The 16,320-nt window shown below is 42.4% G+C and overlaps 1 protein-coding gene across 6 annotated transcripts in view; it reads right to left on the minus strand.

Annotated features, from left to right (window-relative positions):
- PPARGC1A (PPARG coactivator 1 alpha) overlaps positions 1–16,320 on the minus strand; it is a 931,093-nt gene that overhangs the window by 11,519 nt on the left and 903,254 nt on the right. For all 6 annotated transcript variants that reach the window (XM_061583991.1, XM_061583992.1, XM_061583995.1 and 3 more), the window contains 3 exons: positions 3,496–4,411; positions 2,717–2,821; positions 2,451–2,571 (listed from right to left, as the gene is read on the minus strand). In XM_061583991.1, coding sequence (XP_061439975.1) covers positions 2,451–2,571; positions 2,717–2,821; positions 3,496–4,411 — 1,142 coding nt within the window. The remainder of the gene's footprint in view (positions 1–2,450; positions 2,572–2,716; positions 2,822–3,495; positions 4,412–16,320) is intronic.

Raw genomic sequence — 16,320 nt, forward strand, 5'->3', positions numbered from 1 at the left:
ACTAATTATTTCCTTAAATTGCATGCCATTGTGCCTAAGGATTGGAAGGCAATGCTGTGTTTCAACTCTGGTTTGGGCTTACAAGGCTTTTTGATAATTCCAATCGTATTACGGCAGCTCTCTTTGTAGTGTCTCTCATATATGGGTCCAGAAATTTATGAGGGAGAATAGAAGAAATACGAGGCTAAACACAAAATTCTAGTCTCTAAAGTGTGACATATCTTTAGAACCAGATGTTCTAAAACAGCTAAGGCACATGAGTGAAGTTCATATTTATTTTTATGATATTACATCCCATCTTTCCTCAAAAGAACACAAGGAGAGCCCTGCTAGATCAGACAGAGGATCTATCTAGTTCAGTGTCCTAGCAGCAACAGTAGCCAACCAGGTGCTTCTAGGAATCCCACAAGTAGGGCATGAAGCAACAGTGCAACCCTACTGCTTGCCACTAGCAATCTAGTACTCAGCGGTACTCTATCTTTGAAAATGGAGACTCCATTTAACTCACGGCTAATAGCCTTTGATAGCCCCATCCTCCATGAATGCGCCTGATCCCCTTTTAAGGGCATCTAAGTCAGTGGTCATCATTATATATAGTGGCAGTGCATTCTCCCCATTCCTGAGAAATTAAGGCAAATTGACCAGAGTTCCCAGGCAGTCTCCTGTCCAGGCACTATTCAGACCCAAACTAAAGTAGCTGCAACAAAGTTGCTGCAGCATGTCCCTTCATATCATGCTCTGGATCTATTACATGCTTTCTTTTGTAATTCTTCAACAATATATATATATATATATATATATATATATAAATAAATATATATATATATATAAGTATATATATATATATATATATATATATACACACACACACAAAGGCAGCTGCACAGGAAGATTGTATCTTGTGGTAAAGAGAAATTTATAGAAAAGCCTAAATGCCGCTCACTTTCAAAACAGCTTGAAGTTCATCTTGCTCTGATACATTTGTCAATGTTTGGTGGACCATGCATGCTACCAAGAGATTCTTCAGACTCAAGAAGCTAAAAACATCTTAAGGCCAACCTGAACTTTTAAATCTATATCTATATATCTATAGCTATCTATAAGAGCTGCTCTGGTTCTGGGGTAGGGATTTTGATCAGGGCTGCAGTGTGGCAGAAAAAGAGGGAGGAGTTTGAACATATCCCTTCATGTCCTTTCCCCCTGGCGTGGTGGACATTAGCACCTTCAGAGAGACCATTTGGATTGGGGCCACAGCACAGGTGGAACAGGATTAGATCCCCCTACCCCAGCATCATGGTGCTGATCCCACCCAACTCACACACCTGCCACACATACACACACAGCTGCTTTTAGCAAATGAAAAAAAGTTGGAAGATGCATTTGCACATATCTTGCATCGCATTTAGCTTGTCTCTTAGGAGTGCATACTTTTGAGGGGCTGATAATATGATTCAAGCACCAGGAGCAGCATAGTGTTGCTCTGTGGTGGCTCCATGCTATCTTGTCCTAGTAATGTTGGAGTAGAAAAAAATTACATGGGAGTGGCTGACAACATGGCTATTTCCACACCTACATGCACAGACACTGGTAGGGGAAGCAACCAAGAAGAGAGATCTATGCAAAATTCTGGCTTTTGTCGGTTTCATTCATTAGCAGATACTGCTGCTGAATAGTTAAGGACAGGTAGAACATTCCTGTTGTTTCCCAAATCATTTTTGCATGCCTGATGCTGTTTAGGTCAACCTGCACCTGAAGTCAGCAGCAGATGGTGTAGTGGCGGAGCTCATCTGATATCCTTTTTTAAAAAAATAATTTTTATTCAAATTTTTCAAAAGACAAACAAAACAAAGTAAAAAAACATAACAATACAACAACAAAAAATAAAAATAAAATAGTTGACTTCCGATTTGTCGCAGATCAGCTATAAGTATATAATATACATCAAACCTGTCCCTGAATATATACATACATGATCGCTTTTCTCCATAGCTGAAAAGTTATTCCTCTTCTCAGGGAGCTACACTTCTGTGAGGGAGAGAAGGTTCTCTAACAAAGGATGCTCAGCATCCTCATAAAACTACAAGTCCCAGGAATCTTCAGGGGGTGACATGACATTAAAACTGGTATACCACTGGCATAACTTTGTAGAATACATATGCCCCAAGATTAAATAGATTTGTCAATTGTTTACGATAACATACATGTTCGTCCACGTCACAGAAGTTGCTGCTTCTGTGGCATATTTACACATTTCTATACATCCGTATGCTATCTAAATTTAAGCTACTTTGCTGCTTACTATCCATGACAAAGCCCTTTTCTAATACGTCTTCTAGTGGCTATTGAATGTAGAAAGTGATGATTTACAGTAGCTTTAAAATATTACATTTAAAAAAATAATCTACAAAAGAAAGACAAATCTCTTCCAAAATGAAAAGTTATCTGCTTACAATTGCTTTCTGCCTCTGTCTCTCTCTTTGTTTGGCCCTTTCAGATTCCCGTTTTTCATATTCTTTGCGGTACTCTTCCCTCTTCAGCCTTTCATGCTGATATTCCTCATAGCTGTCATATCTAGGAGACATAATTTAATCATTAAAATCAAGTGCCTGCATTTCCCAGTGGTGTAATGAATAATAAAGATTGGGTGTTTGTGGTTTTTATGTTTTTGGCACATGCAACAACAAGTGAGATGTATAAATACGGTATACTTTGCTACCTGGGTCTATGGCTATTTGGAGATCGGGATCGGGATCTTGAATACAAGGGGGAACTTCTATATGCCCGGGGTCTACAATAACTGGGCTCATAATAGTAGGAAGATCTGTTGGAAGAAATTTTTAAAAAAGAACATTTGTCATTGATCATAACAGATGAGTAATCCGCATCATGCTCTTTTCAGCCTCCTGTGCCACAGACATATAGTTTCTTCCTAGCTGCTTATTGGGTTTTCTCATGATTGTATTTTTTTAGCCATCTAACAACAACATACCAGCTGCCTTGCTGGGTCCATTTAGTCTACCATATTATCTCCAACAATGGCAAGCTCGATAGCTCCAGGATGATGTACTAGCAGTGCTTTGTATATCAAGCAATCAGTAAGGAATTGCCTCTAATCATGGAAACTCTGTTTGGCTTATCAGAGCTTCTATCCTTTCATAGACTTATCTTCCACAAATTTCCGCTGATCCTTAAAAAACCCCTCTAAGCTAGTTGGCCATCATCAACACATGTTACGGTAATGAACTCCATAATTGTGTATTGTGTGAAAAAGGTACTTCCTTTCGTCTGTCCAAGTGATTTATTTTCTCTCTGTAAATTCTTTACTGTGATAAGAATAGATTACTGAGTTAGCGACTGCCAACCTTGTTTCATATAAACTAGCTTAATATCAGAGAGGTTGCTGATAAAAGGTTAGCACAGCAACCTTCTGCAAGTGAGAGTCACATTCCATCAGACTGCTTGTTATGGTTTAGCATCCCCTTTCCAGCATAGTACCTTGAGGAGGATCTACTGCATGGTGACCTTGATCTTGATCGGTAGTATGGAGAACGGGAAGAAGCCCTGTGCTGAGGAAAGGACATTGATCGAGAGCGTATCCTTTGGAATCTTTGAGAAAGGAAGGATTTGAGTGGAGATACTGAATCTCTGCATGGAGAGTTAAGGGATGAGCAAGAAGGAGACAGGTCAAACAATGAGTAGGCTTGCGTCCCATCCCACGACCAGCACAGTTTATCGCTTTCATCTTCACTGTCATCAAAAAGACCATCCATTGTTAGTCCTGAATTTATAAACATAGGTAGCTTGGAGAATTGTTCGTCATTATAATTACTGCTGTTCCTCAGTGCACTGGTCTTAGCGGTCTCTTCCTCAAAAACAGCTTGGCTAGGGTGACCAAAGTGCTTATTGAGTTCGGCCCGGATTTCTTGGTCTTGGAGCTGTTTCCGGTTGCTGCATTGCAAATCTTGCTTGCTCATTTGTGAAGTCTCTATCTTGTACTGGTTGCATTGTTCGAAAGAAGAACAAATATGACACCACCGGCCAAGCAAGCAGCCTTGTAATTCTACTTGTCTAGAATCCTCAAGCTCCTGGGATAGATTGATGCATATTTCTGTTTTTGAATTAACAGACTGACAGTAGTCATGGTCACCAAACAAGCGCAAACCAGGCCGCTTTGTCTTCCTCTCCTCATGACCGACAGACAGCACAGTCGTCTTACTAAGCTGTGCATACAGCTCTGACTGCTCTGGACCCTTCCGAACTAAGTTATGTCCTTGAGAGCTGGAAGACTCATTGCAGCGCAGTTTTTTGGAAGGTGGCATAACAGTCTTGCATGACGACTTTGGTTTTGGTGAAGTCCTAAAAGGGTTGTCTTGGTTGGTTTTGTGAGGAGGGGTTGTAGGCGGAGTTAGGCCTAAGAAGGAAGCAAAGCAAAAACAGAAACCCAACTCTTAGCACGTGGGTTCTACACACTCTTCTCCAAACACCTCCATGATGCAGTCACCCTCTCTTCCTCAAAAGCCATCTTTCCCTGGAACCTTTGCCAAGACCCCTCGGTCCCCTAATGAAACTCATCTTATGTACATGCAGCTAAACTGAATACATATTCTTTAGTGTATCCTTGCTTCCAACTTCCTCCTCTCCCTCTGCTGACTTCACCATTCTGAATTTCAGATGGTAAGAATCTCAGAAGATGGACTGATCTTTTTGTTGTTACTCTGTGAAGTGTCATGAACACTGAGGGTGCTATAAAAGGAAATCATTTTAATGTGTAAATAAATGAATAAATAAATAAAGCAAACACACACAAAACCCAACACAAACAATGCTTTTTTTAACCCCTTCTGACATAAAATTTGATGATGATGTTACTATAAGTCTCTTCTGTTACTACCTTCAGTGGTGTGCGATAACTGCAGCATGGATCCTTTCTGCACCACTCGATAATGTCACAAAGTCCTAGATCACAAGGCAGAAGCAAATGTCGTGCCCCCCTCCACACCAGCATTGTCCCCCAGGAAACTCGAGCAACACTGGCATGAGAGGAACCAAATCATGGGCTCCTCCTGCATGGCACTGACCTTCAATACTACCACAGTGATGTGGGACGTGCATGAACTGCTATGGCACAAAAGCTGCTGTAAGTAGTGCTTATAAAGAGGCCCCAAATGCAGTCCACTAAAGGCCAAACTAGATGTTACTTTAATTGCATGTGGGGGAAGGGATGTTTAACCCTTTCCATGACAGCCTCAATCCCAATGAATATCACCACTGCGCTCCAATCAGCGTTACAAAAACAAGATCCCATTGATGTCAGTGGGAGCTTTTTTCTTATGGAGCATGGAGAAAGTCTATTTTCATCAGGAGTGCAGCAGAAGAGGAAGAGCTAATTTGCTCTTCTGCATATGCTAAGTCCCACTGGGAATTGGAGAATTTTAAAGAACAAGTGTGATTGGTAACCACTCAATCAACATCCCGCAAACACTATTGGAAACAGGGATTTTGATTTTTGTTTTGTTTACAAAGTTGAAAATGGTAAATTTACACTATAAATTTAAAGCACTGACAAGTCTTTCCGGCCCAATCCAAATCTTTTTAAAGCCAGTATAATTTAGATGATGAAAACTTGGAGAAAAGTAAACTTGTCATGAATCAAAAGAGTTCTTCGGTAATAGACAACACAAAGAGATTGCAGGGACCACAGGTGGGCGTACAATTTGACAGCAATGATTTTGGTGTGTAATGTCAGGTCTGTAGTACAAAAAACATCGCATATCCATGATATAATCTTGGATGGGCAAGCAGACCTGGCATGTATTACGGAGACCTGGCTGGATGAGGCCTCAGCTCCCATTCTTGAGGCCATGTGTCCGCCGGGTTTCCGTTATGCACAACAACCGAGGGTGGGAAGGTGGGGAGGGGGTGTGGCAGTCATCTATCGGGAGTCTCTAGTTTTTACCAGACCTCCTCTTCATAGGACTAAGTTTGTTGACTGCATGTACTGGAGGTTGGGCCCGAAGGGCAGTTTGGGGATCCTGCTTGTGTACCGCCCACCCCGCTGCACAGCAGACTCCCTGGCCGAGGTGCTAGAGGTGGTCTCGGCTGTATATGCGTTGTCCCCAGAGCTGTTAATTCTCGGGGACTTCAACGTACATGCTGAGGCCACTCTCATAGGAGCCCCTCGGGATTTCCTGGAAACCATGGCTTCCTGGGAACTGCACCTTAGTAATATTGGGCCCACCCATGTAGCCGGTCATGCTCTCGACCTTATATTTGTCCTGGGAGGGGAGGGAAGTGTTCTGAAGTTGGGGGTGGCTTCTTCCACCCCTGTGTCATGGTCAGACCACTATCTGGTAAATATAGACTTCTCGATACCACACACCCTCCGTAGGGGAAAAGGACCTATTAGAATGGTCCGCCCCAGACGCCTAATGGATCCAGAAGGATTCCTGACTGCGCTTGGGGAATTGGAACCTGCTGAAGGCCGCACGGTCGATACCCTGGTGATGGAGTGGAATGAGGGGATCACCAGGGCTCTGGATCATGTGGCACCGAAACGTCCTCTCCCCCTGAATAGAACTCAGTTAGCACCATGGTATACTCCACGGCTGCGAAATCTGAGACAGGAGGTGAGATGACTAGAACGCCGGTGGCAGAAATCCCGTTCCGAAGATGTCCGGACACAGGTTAGAGCAGCAGTAACTGCCTACCAAGTGGCAATAAAGGCAGAAAAGAAGAGGTTCTTTGCTGCCTCTATTGCGTCTGCAGAGTGCTGTCCCAGGGGGTTGTTCCAAGTGGTCCGAAGCCTGGTCGGTCCAGTTGCTCAGGAACCCTTGGAACAGTCTAAGGCCTCCTGTGACAAATTAGCAAAGCACTTTGCCGACAAAATCGAACATTTACGGAGCTCGATTCTGTACGCCGTGGATACAGTAAATGAAACAGAGTTGGCCAGTTGCAACCCGGTCAAATGGGATCGGTTTCAACCTCTTCCTTCTGAGGATGTGGACAAGGTGCTCTCGACTGTGAAGCCTACCACCTGTCTAATTGATCCTTGCCCATCGTGGCTCCTTGTGAGCTGCAAAGAGAAACTGGGCGAGGGGATTAAGGCAGTGGTCAATGCATCCTTGGAGGAGGGTGTAATGCCATTAGCACTCAAGGAGGCAATTGTAAAGCCCATCGTAAAGAAGTCCTCCTTGGATCCCCAAGTTTTGAATAACTTTCGCCCAATTTCGAATCTACCATTCCTGGGCAAGATCATTGAGCGAGTGGTGGCTAATCAGTTGTTGACACACTTGGATGAAACGGATTATTTGGATCCATACCAATCGGGTTTCAGGACTGGACATGGAACTGAAACAGCATTGGTCGCTCTGGTTGATGATATGAGGAGGGCATTAGATAGGGGAGAATTCACCTTTCTTGTCCTCCTCGATCTCTCAGCGGCTTTTGATACTGTCGACCACAGTATCCTTTTACATCGCCTGGAGGAATCGGGAATAGGAGGCACTGTACTACGGTGGTTCCATTCCTTTCTTTCCGACAGGCATCAACAGGTAGCATTGAGGGAGGAGGTTTCAGACCCTTGGCCTCTCAATTGTGGTGTGCCACAGGGCTCTATCCTCTCTCCCATGCTATTTAATATCTATATGAAGCCGCTGGGGACAATCATCAGGAGATTTGGGCTGCAGTGCCACCAATATGCGGATGACACTCAGCTCTATCTCTCGTTTAAATCTTCACCAGAGTCTGCTGTGGAGACCATGTCCAAGTGCCTGGAATCCGTGAGTGGATGGATGGGAAGGAACAGGCTGAAGTTGAATCCTGATAAGACTGAGGTGCTACTCGTGGGAGACAAAGGAAGGTTGGGAGATGTTGACCTGGTGTTCGATGGGGTGAAATTGCCCCTGAAGGACCAGGTCCGCAGCCTTGGGGTTGTTCTTGATTCCAAGCTGTCCATGGAGGCTCAGATTTCGGCAGTGAGCCGGGCAGCTTGGTATCAACTACACCTCATTCGTAGACTGCAGCCCTACCTTCCTGCTCATCAGCTCCCACTGGTGGTACACGCCCTGGTCACCTCTCGATTAGATTACTGTAATGCGCTCTACGTGGGGTTACCCTTGAAAACGGTCCGGAAATTACAACTTATACAAAATGCTGCGGCTCGACTACTTACAAACTGTCGCCGCCGGGAACACATCACTCCAGTGTTGTTCGACCTACACTGGCTTCCAGTTATTTTCCGGGCCCAATTCAAGGTGTTGGTATTAACCTTTAAATCCCTATACGGTCTCGGCCCAGTTTATCTGATGGAGTGCCTCCAGCGCCACCAACCATGCCGCCCAACAAGATCAGCCACACAGGACCTTCTCTCAATCCCGCCAACTAAAACAGCTAGGTTGGCGGGGACGAGAGAGAGGGCATTTTCAGTGGCGGCCCCCACTCTCTGGAACTCCCTCCCGTATGACCTTCGGCATGCCCCTTCCCTGAATGTATTCCGCCAAGCTTTGAAGACCTGGCTCTTCAGACAGGCCTTTGGGACTTACGGGGAAGGTTAAATTTTTACGACCAATAGCCTACTACTCTGTACTGGAACTGTTTCATTGTTATATTGTCTTTTATGATGTATTTTATTATGATGTAATGTATTGTTGTTAAATTGTATGTCGCCTAGAGTGGCCATTGGCCAGATAGGTGACCCACAAATTAAATTATTATTATTATTATTATTATTGGTCTGCTGAGTTCAATAACTCAGGCAACTCTTGCTAATATACACAGAATATATTCTTGGAGGCAAAAGAACAAAGTTTTCCCAAAACATGTTTCTGCAACAAGAACAAAAAAGAGTACGAATAATAATGAAACAACAGCTAAACACCCAAACTCCAATGAATATCACAAAAAAAGATACTGAAATTTACCCACTGCTTAGTAAATAGAGGATTAAATAAATAAAGAGGAGACTAACGTCAGTTCAATAGCTACCAGGTTTCCTCCCCACAGTATGGGGTTAATTTACTATGCTAGATCACTTTGTAGAGATATCACACACAGCCAAAAAACCCCTAGAATGAAAGAAGTCAAAAGCTTTCATCCCACTGCTGGTAGTTTTGCACAGTGGATGTCTGCAACTCTTTTGAGTTTCTTTCAGGTTTTGTCAAAGGTGATGTTAATGGAATATTTTTTAATATATATATTTTTACAGCCTGTTGGGAACCAAATCTTCCTAGTTGAGTGGTAAGTTGGGCAATAAAACTATTTTTTTCCAAAAGGAGATTCAGAAATTTGCATCAGCAATTTTACCATGTGCAAATTGAAGATCCCCAGTTCAGAAAAGCAAATTCACGGAGGATTAGAGGTGTGTCTTTGAAAAAAGACAGTCATTTCTAGTTAGTTAGCCTTTTCTAAGCTAGTTCTACACAAACCTTGACCATAATCTCCAGCACCCTAATGGCCAGTAACACAGAGCCCAACTACTAAAAACATTCAACCTCAAGAGCAGCGCACAAACATCTCACTGCATCAGAGCCACCAAGCCATGATGCAGCAGCCCAAGGCCTGTAACAACAATCCAGCAACCTGAGCTGCCATACTGTGTATCAAGCAGTTGGGGGGGGGATGAATTATATCTTATAGTTCCTGAAGCCAGAGAGGCAACAAGGAAGAGAATTAAAGGGCCATCCATACAAAGTGAACGCTGCACCTGGCTAGCACCTCCAGTGGAACAGTTTGCTCCATTCCCTTGGATATACTTGCACTGGTGGTTGGAAGACACTGAGCAGGGCACAGCATCTGCACAGCAAGCCTCCCCACACTTCTCTATTTCCTTTGCTCCCTGGCCATCTTCCCTGATGGCCATCTACAGCTGCAGCTGAGCACTTGCAAGCTTTAAGGAAACTATAGTTCAGTGGCAGAGCACATGATTTCTGTGGAAAAGATCATAGGTCCATTCCCATGGCATTTCTAGATACAGCTTCAAATGTCCCCTGTCTGAAATCCTACACAGCCAGTCAGCATAGACAATATGGAGTTATATGGACCAAAGGTGGCTTTTATGTCGGGGGAAAGATCACAGAAAATGAGAAAATTAACAGGTAAGGAAATGTAGGAAAAACAGAATAAAGTGCTGTCTAAATGCAGCTTTAGACAGAATGTTCTAATCAATTTAACTCAGCCACAAATATACTAAACATTTCCAGATGGGCAAAAGTAAAAGTCAGCCTGGTAAGCGAAACAGAACAATTATGGAAAAGGAAGAAAGTAAACCTTTTGCGAGGGCAGACAAAAGGATGGACTTCATACAGCAGTTAAACTATGGAATTCACTACTACAACGAAACGATCATTGGCTCCTAGCTGTGATGGCCATGGTCTCCTTCTCCTATTGGAGGCAGGATGCCTCGGAATCCCAGCTGCTGCAGAGCCCAAGTGCTCTTGTGCTTCCCGCAGGCATCTGGTTGGCCACTGTGGGAACATGTTGCCTTACTCAATGAGTTTTTCTTGTGTTCTTCAACTGAAAATCCACAGGATTAACAAGCACATGCTGTTATTTGTGAGAAACACAAATTATGGGCTGCTAAACACCCCCAGTATCATATGTAAGCTGCTCTGAGCTCCAACTAGTATATAAACACGAGGAAGCAGAAATAGCAGTTCATACAAGAATCTGATTATATGGATTAGGGACTACAACTTCTCCCATTATGAAGACTTCGTAATCTGTTTATCATTATGCATCCCTAGCTCTCCAGTGTATTTTGTAACAGAAGCTAAAGTGAGAATTTCCAAAGTGTTTGTCTTGTAGCAAAAAAAAAGGAAAAGGGGAGAGGAAAAATATTGTGGCACCTTAAAGGCTAACAAAGTTCTTATGGCATACGCCTTCGTGAACTACAGTCCATGAAAGCATATGCCATAAGAAATTTGTTAGCTTTTAAGGTTGCAGTGAGGATTTCTGAGAGTAGGTATTCCATGAAGCGCCTCGTACTGCTCGCTGCCAGCTATTCCACTTTTACACCTGAAAGAGGAGGCTGTACCTTACAAATGCTTTTGCTCTGCTCACAATTAGACTGAAAAGGCACTACATTACTGTGACTTAAGATTAACACAAGTATTTTATTCACTTAATATATTTCCCTCCACGGCAGTTTACATAGTACTTATCTGAATTTTGAAGATACGGTAACAACATAATGGCATGGTAAGAAGTATTGTCATGGGATCAAGTTCTCTTTCATTTTCGTCTTTCTGACTTTTGTTCCACATTGAATATTGCATTTGTTAAGTTGTTTTATCATCTTGTTGTTCATATTTGAACATTATGCATTTCAACTGTGTAACGCCTTTCAATAGGGATGGGTGAGGATTTTGATGAAATCAGAATTGCCATTGGATTCCCTGATAATTTGCAGGTCCACTATCTTTGTGGACCAGTCTTGAATCCTGTGAACTTCCCCTTCTTTTCCCAACACTGGATATTTACTACATCAAATATAAGCTAAATTGATCAGCCTGCTTTGCTTGCTACCTTGCTAACCAAAATTGACTGGGAGAAGGGAGGGAGAATGTGTCTGATACTGATTGGCCTGTCTTTGCTGGCTAATTCTCTCTCTCTCTCTCTCTCTCTCTCTCTCTCTCTCTTTGTGTGTGTGTGCGCACACGCACATGTGTGTAAGCTGCACTTGGCAGGGAGGGGGCAGAGCAAGGAGTTGGTGGTAGAGATACACCCCCCCAGATAGCATACGGGCCAGCTGGGACTAGCAATGGAGGTAGGGGAAGGGGAAGCAGACTGGGTGGGTGAGTGAATGGGTGGCAGGAGGCTGGAGGGATGGACAGGCAGAAGGAGAGCTAAAGAGTGTGATGGTTGGATGGACTGATGGATAGTGGGGGATGGGAGGCACTGAAAGCTGCTTTCCTCCTTTCCTCTCCAAATGGAAAACAACCAGTCTCTGCTTGCTAATATGAAAACTGACCAGCCTCAGTCACAGCAGAGGTAAAGCTGCTTTCCTTTCAAAATACTGACATTAATATTGATTTTTTTATTTTGTGGAGGAAAAGTCAGACTGGTAAAAGCAATAGACAAAGAACAAACTCAAATTGATACCGCCTGTTAGGTTGATGGAATGCTTTTGAAGCAACACCAGCCATCAGATCCCATCCTTACCATTCAGTGAAAGTTTATCAACCACCATCATGGCTAATAATTTTACTAGGGTCATAGGGTATAAAACTGTAACTAGCTTAATCCCTCAAGATGGTACTGCCCACCCCATTTTAAGGCCTATGTAATTGGAAGGAACAGTGCTGACTAATGAAAGGAAGATATACTAGAAATGTTACCTCAATAGAGGTATGATCAACCACTCATCAGTGTGATAACAGGCTATATGAGGGGGAAACGGTGTATAATCTGCAGAAGACAGACCACTTCTCAGCCATTATGAACATTTTGTATCCATAAGAGAAATCAAATATTTTTTCTTGCATTATGTACAGATGTTGAACTGTCTCTTCTCCGTTTTTAGTGATGCTCCCAAAAATTAATTCAACACATTATGGAGCTTTTTTAGTCAATTTGAGCCCTCTCGGACCCAAACTGGGTCACAAAACCTATAGCCCCAATTATATTGCTGCATATTTTTGGCTAATTTTCACATAATTAAGGTGTCTGTGGTTCGTTCTGGTAAGAGCTACACATTACCCACAGCCACCGTGGCCGATAGTTTTACTAGGGCCACAGGCTATCAAGAAAAGGCTACCTCATTCATTCACCCAAATAGTAACAACCACACATTCTGACCATTACACTATTAAAAGGATGTGTTTGGTAAAGGTGGTGGGACTGTTCCACAAGAGAGGCTCACAAGTGGATTTTTATCAACCACTGTTGAATTTCACCCAGAATAAAAATTAAAGGCTAATGTGGAAAGTCCTGCTCAAGTGAAACATATGTTACAATATTAAAGGGAACTTAAAATAATTTACTTTTCAGGGGTATTTTCCATATGTCTAGTTTATACAAAGTAAAGCGTGCAAAAAGAACTGAAGAGGGATGAGAAGCACATATGTTTAGGGACCAAGAGTTGGGGAGTTTGAAACATAAGGACTAGGAACTTAAACATGATGCAGAGGGACTTAACACAGAGACTCAGCAACTCAACTACATTATATGCCTTTAAAGTTGAAACAAAGTTGGAAATGCAAATTCACAAATTAGCAAAACTGAAAGCTTAACACACACACACACGTTCATATTCAGCAGAATAAGATGAGCACTTTTAAAAGCTTGTCCTTGCAAACAGAAAACTAGCATTTTGAGAAAAGTTCCAGCTCAACACTTTGCCAGCCATGCTGGTTTTCTATTTGCAGGAAACTTTCAACATAGGGGAACATTCAAAATGAGACCTTCCTCCAGCAAATAGGTAGAAAGTTGAGCTTGCAAGCATATAATAAGCCAGAATTTGCTATGGGTTCCTGCTGAGTGTGTTTTCAGGAGCAAACCTAAGTTTGTCACTATGCACAGTGATGTGTGAAACACCCTTAAATATCACCCAGCGGAGGGGGGGGATGATCGCTATGGATTAGTGTGGAAAAAAGTTTTGCACTGGTTCTCCCACCACAAATCCCTTCCTTCCTACGATCAAAATCTGCCCACTTCCCTTGAATCTAAACTTGGAGAAAATAAGTACCATATTTATTTGCGGCAAGTATCGCCTCTGCTTTGCCTTTACTCTAATCACAGTAATCCGAGTCCCATCTCATGCCATGATCCTAAATCAATAGCGCTAAAACATTCTGCGCCCTTTTGGATTATTTCACGCTGGCTGATTTTCTCTCGGCAAACGTGTACATTTTTGTGTTGACAGTGCAAGGTATATTCCGTGCTCTCTCTTGAACTTAGCAGGTTTTGACAGATTTATGTAAGGACAGATGGCCATTACAGGCTGAAGGCTGACAAGAGGCAGTTCAGAGCATTGTTAACACACTTGCACAAACTCTCAGCAGTGCGGCACTGTGCAGAATGTAATTCAGACTATAGCTTTTTTATTGCTGCCTATTTTCCTTTGTCAAAAGCGCCTGCTGTGCACAGCAACAAATGGCTGCCATTACCCGGAATGTAATGGGTGTCAGACAAATCACGTAACACAAACAATCAAGAGTATGTAGGTCATATTTCAACAGAGCACAACCTTAGCAATATTTATGATTACTGCATTGAAATGTGCTCTATAATAAACAAGTACCTCTACATCACTCACACTTATGTACTTCTACACAGCAAATCCAAGAGAAGCAGTACATGCTGTACAATAATCTTCCCTTCAAAATACAGCCTTTTAATTTATTTTTAAGATCTCCTCCCTGTCCCCATGCCATAATATTCTTCTGCATGGTGGGAAAGATCAAAGAAAATATGGGAGGCTACTGGTCAACCCATGAGGGTCCACACATCTCTAAAATGTAACTAGGTTTTGCCCAAAGCAAACTTTCAAAGCCAACTTTTAAAGTCTCCTATATAAGTTCTTTCCTTAAATTGAATGGCTTTTGCAAATGCAACAAGGACAATCCAAAGCTCTCCACTGCTTTCTTCTCTCATTCTCTTGTTATGCTCCCCAAATGGAATTCCCCAACTGCAGTGCCACCTTGACATGCACGTCTAGCTAAACCTCTGTGTTATGAGTTTTCTTGATGGTCTTTAAAACACATAAAACTTTTTTTTCACTCTTGGAAAATACACACATGGAACAAAAGCATACTGAATCATCATCATCCACAACATTTAACATCCAATTATTTTTTAAAAAACCTAATTTATGTGAGTTTAGAAGGTGCCTCACAGACAGTCCTATTAAAATCACGAGTTGGCATGAGCCTGGAAGCCCCCATTTGAAATTGTTCTTCAGCCATGAGCTCACTAGATGGCCTTGAGCAAGTCACTATTCTCTCCGCTTCAGCCCCTCTCCAATATGGGTATAATAATACTAGGCTACTGAAAGAATTGTGGAGATCATGGCCTGTTCTCAGGTCCTGTTTGTTGCTCCTCTATACTAGCAACAGGATTCTTGCTTAGGAAAGGGGCCCTAGTTGACTGGCAGAGAGAACATGCTTTGCATGCATTGTGTCCTAGGTTCAACCATGAGCATTTCCAGTTCAAGTATCGGGGATCAGGATCAAGTGGCAGATGATGGGGGAGGAAACCCTGCCTGAGCCCCTGGTAGACAATTCTCAGCTGGATGGACAAATAGCCTGATGTGTGTAAGGCAGCTTCTGTAGCTGTTGTTCCTAGGAGTCATACAACTAGTTCCACATCCCCATGAAAGTTTAGACTTGTGGGACTTCCGGGAAGGGTGACTTCGCTTGTGCCTGCTTTTGAGACGGGCTCCCGCCTCACAAGAAGCTTATTCAGATATAAATCAGTCAGAACATTTTTTTTTTTTTGACTGATGAAATTTCTCCCGGGCAGGGAGAAACGTAGAGATCAACCTCAAAAGCCTGTTTTTGTTGGGAGGACTGGATTTCATTAATTTATGAGAAAAGGTCCAGCCAGCAATGCCGGACGGACTTCCGAACAAGCTCTATCTGATTAATGCGATACGTTTATCTTTTCTTCAAAGAGAAAACGGACTAACAGGCAAGCACCCTTCTTTCTTTTTTTTACTTGGTTTAAATTGTTGCAGCAAAAAGAGATTTGTCAAATGAATCAGCTTTAAAGAACTTCTGGGTGAGCTATAACTCTTCTCTGTTATTCACGAAATTAACAGCTTATCTCTGTTTCTATTGCAAAAAGCTGTCCTGGAAGTGCATTCTAAAGATATAAACAGAAGAGGAATTTCTATTCCGAGGAGAAAAAAATAAAAAATATGAACTTTGGAACATTATATTGTCTGGGACTATTCTCTTTTTGGTCTATTTTATTTTGACGAATCTGCTTCTTCACGACGCCACTAACTGTTTTGATGCTGGGAACTAAATTTGTTTTGTATTCTTGAACATAGAGAGATAAGGCAGGCTGCTCTGTTTATACTGTGATGTCATCAAGCCTGGAATATTAACCCAATTGTTGCTGAAATAAGAAGTGGTTCTTCTTTATTTTTGTTTTGTTTTGTTTTCGTGGTTTTAAAAATGGCAATCAAGAAAGTGGCTGAGAATCTGGAAGTAATTATGTTTCAGAAAATAATGGATGAGATTGAGATAACGAAACAAACCCTGCGACAGGGCAGTAAGGAGCTGAAAATGGAACTGAGCAAAATGACGCAGGAGCTTAAAGAAATAGGGGATCCTGTGAGAGAGGAGAATGAGATCAGAGATGAGAAAAGAAAAAATAAAG

Source organism: Rhineura floridana, chromosome 9, assembly GCF_030035675.1.
Source record: "Rhineura floridana isolate rRhiFlo1 chromosome 9, rRhiFlo1.hap2, whole genome shotgun sequence".
Classification (NCBI taxonomy): domain Eukaryota; kingdom Metazoa; phylum Chordata; class Lepidosauria; order Squamata; family Rhineuridae; genus Rhineura; species Rhineura floridana.